The sequence below is a fragment of the Physeter macrocephalus genome, chromosome 4, assembly GCF_002837175.3.
Source record: "Physeter macrocephalus isolate SW-GA chromosome 4, ASM283717v5, whole genome shotgun sequence".
In the NCBI taxonomy this organism is placed as follows: Eukaryota; Metazoa; Chordata; class Mammalia; order Artiodactyla; family Physeteridae; genus Physeter; species Physeter macrocephalus.
Genome location: NC_041217.1, coordinates 125,499,995 through 125,509,319, shown reverse-complemented (window position 1 = coordinate 125,509,319; position 9,325 = coordinate 125,499,995). Strand labels below are relative to the sequence as shown.

General features: G+C 37.6%; 1 protein-coding gene across 4 annotated transcripts in view; it reads right to left on the bottom strand.

The window, feature by feature from the left end:
- RPE65 (retinoid isomerohydrolase RPE65) overlaps positions 1–9,325 on the bottom strand; it is a 49,052-nt gene that overhangs the window by 31,547 nt on the left and 8,180 nt on the right. For 3 of the 4 annotated variants that reach the window (XM_055084534.1, XM_055084535.1, XM_055084536.1), the window contains exons 6-10: positions 7,771–7,918; positions 6,477–6,558; positions 6,106–6,238; positions 5,856–5,995; positions 5,068–5,197 (exon numbers count right to left, since the gene is read on the bottom strand). In XM_055084534.1, the coding sequence (XP_054940509.1) occupies positions 5,068–5,197; positions 5,856–5,995; positions 6,106–6,238; positions 6,477–6,558; positions 7,771–7,918 (633 nt within the window). Of the gene's footprint in view, positions 1–5,067; positions 5,198–5,855; positions 5,996–6,105; positions 6,239–6,476; positions 6,559–7,770; positions 7,919–9,325 lie in introns of those variants that run through there. The other variant, XM_055084537.1, reaches the window with a different exon arrangement.

The following is a 9,325-nucleotide window of genomic DNA, read 5'->3' as shown; positions in this document are numbered from 1 at the left end:
AAGCAACCTAAATGCCCATCAACAGATGAATGGATAAAGAAGATGTGGTACACATACACAATGGAATATTACTCAGCCATAAAAAGGAATGAAATTGGGTCATTTGTAGAGACGTGGATGGATCTAGAGACTGTCATACAGAGTGAAGTACGTCAGAAAGAGAAAAACAAATATTGTATATTAACACATATATGTGGAACCTAGAAAATGGTACAGATGAACCGGTTTGCAGGGCAGAAATTGAGACACAGAACAAACGTATGCACACCAAGCAGCAAACCACCAAACCACCAAAGCAGCGGTGGGTGGGGGTGGGGGTGTGATGAACTGGGAGATTGGGATTGTCATTTATACACTGATGTGTATAAAATGGATGACTAATAAGAACCTGCGGTATAATATATATATATATGTGAGAGATGCAAAAATAAATAAATAAATAAAATACAAGGAAATTAAAAAAAAAAAAAGAGTAGGGGAGATGCAAGAGTGAAATCAGGGAAACCAGTTTGTCTTGTAGTAGTCCAGTCGAAAGAAAACAATGGTTCAGACTAGGCTAGTAGCATTGAAGTCAGTGAGGAGTGCAAGGTAGAGCCAAGAGGATTTCCTGATAGATAAGATATGGGGTGGGGAAGAGGCATGAAACTGAGAAAGGAGTAAAGAAGGGCTTCAAGGTTTTTGGCCTGAATAATTAAAAGTTGGAGTTGTCACAACAAAGATGGGGATTGCTGAAGGTAATTTTTGGTAGGGGAAGAGGAGAAGTTTAGGTTTTGTCTTATTAAACTTGAAGTGTTTATTGGACATCAAAATAAAGACATGGCATTGGCAGTAGCGTATAAGAACCTTGAGTTAAAAGGAAAGTTGGAAGTGAAATTCTAGGCTGCTTTAAAGCATGAGTCTTTACAAAGGGAGTAAATGTACAGATAAAAGATAGAACAAAGGGCTGAGTTCTGGTGCCCTCCAACATTAAGGGGTCTTCAAGAGAGGAACGAGGGGATAGGTGGTGGGGGCAAGAAGAGTTAAGAGAAGGATTTTGTAAGAGGGCAAAATAATAGCATGATTTAATGAAAACAGGAGGAGAGTGAGATATATGAGAGAGGGGGAGAATTGTAGAGTGTTGTCCTGGAGAGGGTGAGGAAGGATGGGAAAGACTAGTTCTGAATAGGATGATGGATAATTCAGTATGAGTACAGATGCTGGTGGGTGGGTAGATGTGGTGGCAGGAGTCTACGTTCTTTTCTGATTTCTTTCATTTGTTTCAGTAAAATAGGAAGCAGAGCCATAAGCTGAGTATGAGTGTGGAGGTGGGAGGTGTTAGAAGGTTGAAGAGAGGAGGGTGTGAAATATTTAACTAGGAAAGTGAAGTTGGGAAATGTAGCTGTAAGGTTTGTGGTCATGTACTTAAAAATGGGCCAATTAACACAATTGTGTGTTTTTAGCACTTAATTTCAGCCTTAGAGGTACAAGCATGGAGTGGGTGGAGGGTTGAATTTAACTAGGATTATGATTTTGACAAATAAGTTCTATAAAGTAAGAAAGAGGGAAGAGAAATGAAGATCTACTCAAGGGGGTGATTACAATGATTGACCATGAAATTGTTATTGAATAAGGAGGGAAGGTAAGTCCTCAAGGGAGTGAGAGATGGTGAGAAGGTAATAGGTTCAATAGATTGGAGGTTCCTGGTGGGAACTGCAATAGGGCAAGTAATCTTGAAAGATAAGAGGTGGTAGTCAGAATGTGTCATGCATGAAACCAAGGTTATGGTAGCACAGTCAAAGGTAATGGCAAGGTCAATTGCATGACTGTGGGGAGTGAGTGGCTGAGAGAGAATGGAAGACAGAATCAGTGGAAGACGTCATGGAACTGAGAGGCCAGTTGTTGGAAGAGTCACCTATATGTGTATATTGAAATAACTGAGAGTCAGGAGTAGATAAGGGGAGTGTGACACTGAGCCAGAAGGGAGAAGGAGTGGTGGTTAATCGGTGAGAATAATAATGAGGGGTGTATATATGTAAACGTAGACATACCACTTGGCTATATACTTAGCTGAAGTAAGATTTGAAATTTGAAGATTTTAAGGGTGGGTGGAAGGAGAAATGGTCTGGAAGCAGCAAAGTGGAACAAGTGTACCACAACCCCAGGCCCAGTGGTACAAGCGCTGTAGAAGGAGAAACTGCTACCCCTGGAAATTGCTGCTGAAGAGACCAGTGTCCTAGAGAGAGTGTCAGATTTTTTGGTAAAAGAAAGAAGGTGGAAGGAACTTTCTGAGCAGAGGATAGATGGAATTTTTTTTGAATGTACAATGAATTAAAAGGAAATAGTGAAAGATTTTTAGGATTGGGAAGAGATGGGAGGTGAGGATGGGTCTTGTGAGATTCTGTGAAGTGGGGCCTCGAGGCACTTCATGGTGATTTTGGGAAGGAGAGAGCAGCATGTGTGCATACATACATATTTATACATGTATACAGTAAGTTCAAATGTTGATGTCTAACACATTACTTATGCGACTGTAACTTTAATGATTTTACTCTGTCGTATCTTATTTTTTCCACCATTAAATTAGGGTTTTTAATGTAAGAGATCTGTAACATTATCTTTGCTTTCCAAACTAGCTCCTTATTTTCACTCTTCCCCCCATTTTTTTAACACATGCATTTATCCCCTGACCCAGCAATTTCACTTCTGAGAGTCTATCCTATTGCTATATCTGCACATATATAAAATAACATACATACAAAGTTATTCCTTGTGACATTATCTGTAATAGCCAAAGAATGGAAACAACTCTGTTGCTCATCAGTGAGGGACTTGGGTATGTTCACAAAAAAGAATACCGTGCAGTTGAAGAAAGCAAGATCTCCAATATATATTTTAAAATGAAAAGAAGCAAGGAACAAAAATGTGTATATAGAAAGTTACTTTTTGTGTAAAAATGGGAAATAATAATTATATATACTTATATTTTCTTATATTTGCATAAACAAAGGAAAAGGAAAGACATTAAAAGTTACACACAGAAGTGAAGGGGAAGGGTATGGAATGGAGGCAGAGAGAGGTTGGAGCGACACTTCCAGTGTGTACCTTTTTAGATCATTTTGATTTTTTGACCATTTAAATTCACTGCCTATTCAAAAATAATAAAGGTATATTTTAAAGATATCACTGTTATATTAATCACTAAACTGGAAACTTCACTCATACTCTTTCCTCTCCTTCCTTCAATCTGTTTATCTCTATTTCCCTAATTTATGACTTATTTTTCTCTTCATTGCCAAACTTTTAAAAGTGCAGGCTATAGTAATTGCTCCCACATTCTCATCAATTGCTCACCTTTATTGCCTTGAAACCTGATTTCTGCCTCTCTCCCTACTCCCCTGGAGATCACTAAATCTGGTTTTTGGCTCTTCATCTTCATTCTTTTCAACTTGTCTACATATAGCAGTGGGCACCAGTGAAACCCTTCTCTTGCCTTATCATGTGGCATTATCCTCTCTTAGCTGTAACTAGGGCCCTTTGGTGACTTTTTTCTCTTTCTTTTTCTGACTCCTCTTTTCTTATCACTTTCTGCACATGGGTGTTTCCCCAACTTTTCTGCTTGGCCATCTTTTCTTTCAGCATTTTATGGCTATCAAGTCCCTCATTTTTAAAATAAATTTGTATGTTTCTTTTAAAACACTTACTCTAAAGTATGAATTTTTCCTGCTAGCAATCTTATCTGTCTTCATATATTTGATCATCATTTCAATACCAATAACTATCAGCTCTTTTCTTCTGACCCTACTTGGTGTCGCAAGGACCTGCACTTCCATATGAAAGCCTACAAGACGTCTTCACGAAAATGTTGTTGATGCTGATTTTGCTGTTGATGATGATTATAATGAATATTATTTAACACTTACTTTGTGTGAGGGACTATATTCAGTGATTGACATATGTCACCTCTTTTATTGATCACAAAAATCCTGTATGGTGGATATAGATAAAGAAAAGGGGATTTAAAAAGGTTAAATGTCTTGCCACAAATCACACAGTTAGAAAGCTGGAAGCCCTGGTCAACCTGGGTCTGTCTTGAAGTCAGCCCTTTTACTCATTCTCCCCACTTCCTCATAGTTCTACAATTCAGGTTTATCTCTAAACCTGCTCTGCCTATTACATTTCCTATTTCCAAAGGTATCAACACTCTAGACACATAGGCTTAAAGGATCTCTATGGTCTTTTGCATGTCTAAGACTTAATTCATTCTACCATCCAATCAAATGTAAGATCCTTTTAATTCTACCAGTAGGAACTTTCACTTTTGTCTGTTTGTCTGTTCCTACTACCACTACATTTTTCTATCACCTGAGTGATTTTCATTGTCTCCAATCCCAGGTCCCTTATCATCATCCTTTCTTTACTTCCAATACTACTTACACACAACACAGCCTTATTTTAGAATATCAAAGCTGCAAATAACTTTAGTTATTATTTAGTCCAATTTATTTAGGTTTCTGAGCAGGCAACCGAACTGTAGGGGAACTTGCTCACTGAGTGACCTGCTCAGGGAAGCCAGACGTTTAGTAGCAGGGACAACTAGAGTAGTCAGTATGCTTGATACCCAGTCTACCAGCTCTGAATATGGCTTTCTTCTGTTCAAAACCTTGACTATCTCCCCATCACCTGTCTAATAAAGCACAAACCTTTTGGCCTGAAAGCCTTCAAAGACTGCCAACCTACTTTTTTTTTAAAGCTTTTTTGCCCAATTATTCCACTGTTTTTGCTTATGTTCTAACCAGTTGGATTGCAATCAGTTTTAAAGGATTTTGTAAATAGAAGAACAACAGATGTAGAGTCAAAACCTAGTTTTCGTTTTGACTCCGCCACAGTTGGATTTTGCTAAGTCATGTGACTCTTCTGAGCTTCAGTTTCCTCACTTAAAAAATGAGGGAAGTGGAATTAGTTAATTTTTAAAGTTCCTTCCAGCTCTGAAATTTCAAGACTTTATGTATAAACACACAGCAGGAGAAAAAATCCTGAGCGAGATGAAACATTCTGGTTATATCTGAAATGTATGTAGAGGGTGGTTACCTTGTCAGTATTCAAAGGAAGTACGTATCTCCTAACTTCAGGCTGGGGAGCCTTTCTGGCATTTCTTTTCACCTCTTCCCAGTTCTCACGTAAATTGGCTAAATATAAGTAATTATAAACAAATTCAAATCTGCAAAAATAAGAAGTCAAACATGAGGACAGCCAATTACAAATAATTTAGAGACATGCTTCATGCCTTTTAAAAGCACAAGTGCCTACCTATTCTTCAGACCCCAACCCAGAACCTGCTAAAGACTCAGGAATACTGGAGCCATTTCTCCTGCCCACTCTGGGTGCAGAAAAGAATCCTGCTCATGGATATGTTTAAATAACAACAGCCTTTGAAACTTTCTGCTCTGTTTCTCTATCACCATTCTGTCTGTGTCTTCAGGGGCTACTGTCTTTTTTAGTGACCTGCTGTTTTGAAGAAAGCATATCTCTTTTTCCCAAACCCAGACTAGGTGGAGTTCTAGGCTCCCCAAAGGATCTTGTCAAATTTGAGTGAAATTAAGCTTAAGTTTACTCATCAAGTCACAGAATCTTTTATTTTCAGGTCTGGTTCATGGACCTGATCAGTTTTCAATCATTAACCATAGTTTTGAGGTTCAGTTAGTGTTTCTGATTATCTAAACTCCCTAGAGCCTTTTCAATCATATTTTGTGACTTAAGCATTCTTCTTGCTTTTTTAGATGTAATTCAGATTAAATATTGAGAGCAGAATCTCTGAAAAAAACCCTAATTTCTAGGAACAACTGGAGATGTAACATTTATCCAATGTCCTTTCTTACCCTTTCCAGCAACAGAGATCCACAACCAGAAACTCACTGTCTTCATAAGTATTGATGTGATGGAAGAGGTTAAAAGGAGATGTCCTGTATTTATTATTGATATACTTTTTTCTTTTTTTGTCAGCAATATGAAGCCAAACCTTGAAAAGTGAAGAGAATATTTTGATGCATTTAAAAAGAAAAATAACTGTGCATTATGAAAGACATATTCTTCAGAACCATAAAGCTGACAAATAAATGTAAGACTTACCCCCATGGTTTCATTGGACTCAAAACAATCCAGGTAGTTGGCTCCCCAAAGACTCCATGAAGAAAGGAACTTGAACAGGTTAATTTTGACTGGTGTCTCCACAAAAACAATATAGTTGGGAGTCAAACCAAAACTGTGCAGAAACAGAAATAAACTTGTGAGTGGGAAGGGTTGACTCTCAAACTACAGAGAAATATGTACACATGAGGTATGCTCAGTTATATGAATCAACAGTGCCTACATGAAATTAACTACATTTAAATTTAGGTTTCTGCAAGAAAATGTCATGATCAAGATTGGTATCAAAGGTAGGCAAAGCAGATCTTTAAACCTGAGTTTTCCTGAAGATTCATAGCAGGCCTTTAAGTTACCTATGGACGTAAGATGGCTTGAATCGGTCACTGCAGGGGAATTGTACAACAATCTCTGACTTGCTTATTGGATCTTCCTTGTCTGAAATAAAGTGGTTTCAAAAGGCTGTGGAACAGCCTCTTTTTTTTTTTTTTTTTTTAAGTACAAAGCATTTAGAACAGCTTATGCAAGCAAAGAAATACATTTTCAGATCTTGATTTTTTAAAGAGTTTATTTCCATTTTCTCAGTCACTGGCATTTCTTAGAGAAATTTCATGCGGAGCTGCAATCACCCAGGAAAATCCAAATAGCAGCAGATTTGGAAAGTACACTCAAACAGTGTGTGGCAGACAGAGTACAGTGGAGTCACATCTTACATCTGGAGGTGGGCTCTAAGTCAAGGGAGTAAGGCAAAATTTTAGTATGGTCAAAGTGCCTTTTACAATCTCTTAAGTTATCTATAAAGTTATGGCATATGTGGTTTTGGGTCCATAGCCCTTTACAATAATTCTTAAGCACATTAAAGTTTATTTACTACTAAGGCAGTGTCTTCAAACCTTAGTGTATATAAGAACCACATAAAAAGCTTCTGAAAATACTGACTATGGGCTCACCCCTAGAATTACTCATTCAGTCTATCTCAGGTGGGGCTCAATATTTGTATTTCTAACAGGTTCCCAGGTGATGCTGCTGGTCCAGCGTCTAAACTTTAAGAATCATACTAAGGAGTACTAAATAAAAATCCATATATACTCAAATAATTCTATTATCAAGATCATTATCAAATTTCTGGCAATGAATGGAGGATGAATGGAGAATTCTAAAGAGTACTCTCTTCTGTTTTAATATTCTTTCTCTATAGTATATGAGTTAAAAGGTTATGTTTGTAGTTTTGGGAATTAAATACACACAAAATACTTACTGCACTTTCATATACATGTGTGTATCCTATTACACATACACGTTTGTTTAAAATCTTAATTTTGTCTGGCACATGGATAAGTGCTCAATAAATATTTGCTGGATTAGAATCTAAATCTTATATGATCAAAGTCACATATACACTACATCTTTGAAACACTGTAGAATAGAACACGGCAACTTATTTTTGAAGATGTCATTTCCTGCTATGGTGTTCTTTGGCATTGGTCCCCTGGTAGGGTAAGGGCGAGGGGCAGTTGTCCTAAAATCTGAGAGTAATTTAACTGTCCATATAGTGCTATCCTGATATTTCTGATCTGACACCCTGTATTTCCAGTAACTTTCTCATATTATAGATACTTGTTTTAAGAAGAGTCAAAGTGGTAAACTGACCTGCTTGTAGTGGAGGGATCTTTACAATATTGTAGGCAATTGAAAAATTTTTCCCAAAGCAATTACCAATATTGTAAACAGTCCCATCATTTTCAATGTGGGGGTGAGCAGTGGCTCCATTGACCGAGACATAGTTGCAAAGATCAACCTATGGAAGGAGAACAAAGGTCACCGATGTTAAGAGAAAGATCGTATTACACCTTTGGTTCCTCAGTCTGACCTCACCGTTACCATTTGCACCCTCACCCTAAGTGTGCTTTCTCTTTCTTTCCATCTCTCTGGGTCCTACCCTCTTTTAAGTCTGTAGAAGTCCCATCTTTAGTGCTGAGCTCTCCTCTGACCCCCATGCTGACCCCTCATGCCTCTGAAATCTTCAAGTTCTCTCTGATTGAGCTTTTCAATTGACGTAGGCCATACATTACTCTGGTTGGTTACTTTCCTTTTGCACATGCAGTTTGTCTTCAAACAGTGAATGAATTTGAATCCTGAAACTTCTTTACATTCCCCTTATTGAATTACAGTGAATTGTATGCTGATAGTCAATAATTTTCATTTTATAAAAATGGCAATTTTTTATGATACAACCTAAATACCAAATCCAGTGTCTTACATACAGAATGAATTTGGAACTGAGAGGAACTTCAGGATTCATCTAGTATAGAAAGTCTTAACCTAAATAGACTTCAGGGGAACCATGAATTCCTGGAATTAATGGAAACTTTTTGAAGACAGGATTCAGTGCTTTAATTCGTTTTGGATTCTCATAAAAAATTCAAAACCACTAATCTACCGCAGACCTCTCAGTTTACATAAGGAGAACTTGAGGTGTCAGAGAGATCAAATGACTTATCTAAGGATATAGAGCATTAGAATTTCTACCTGGAACCTGCTCAGTAAAGATTTATTGAATGAATAATCGATGGAGTATATATTTGTCTAACCAAAATTCTTTCTATGTGATTAGGAGAGTATGTTTTAAAGCATAAGGAGCTTTTAGCACCCTCATTTAAATAAAAGGCAAGACAGTCATTCAGTCATTCAGTCATTCATCAAGTATTCCTTGAGCTTCTATTATATGCCAGGTGCTGTGTCAGGGTCTAGGAAAACAGAAATGACCCTTGCTTTCAAGAACTTCAGTCTAGATTTGCACTGTTCACTATGGTAGCCACATATAGCAATTTAAATGTAAGTTAACCATAATTAGATAGAACTTCAAATTCAGTTCCTCAGTCACATTAGCCACATCCAAGTGCTCAATAGCACTTGGACAATGAAGATATAGAACATTTCCATCGTTGTAGAAAGTTCCATTTAATAGCACTGTATTAGACCAGTAAGCTGGTATACAGTGCAGTAGGTGCAAAATGACATCTGTAAAGAAAGGCCATCTAACCCAGACTAGGGGATTAGGCAGGGCTTCCCAAGGGCAATGACTCCAACACATGCTTGAAAGATGAGTAAAATTTACCAGATGGAGAAGGATGACAGTGTGTTCTAGGGAGTAGGAACCCTAATGTAAAGGCATAGAGTTGCAAAAAGTGAATGCTGCTTGGGG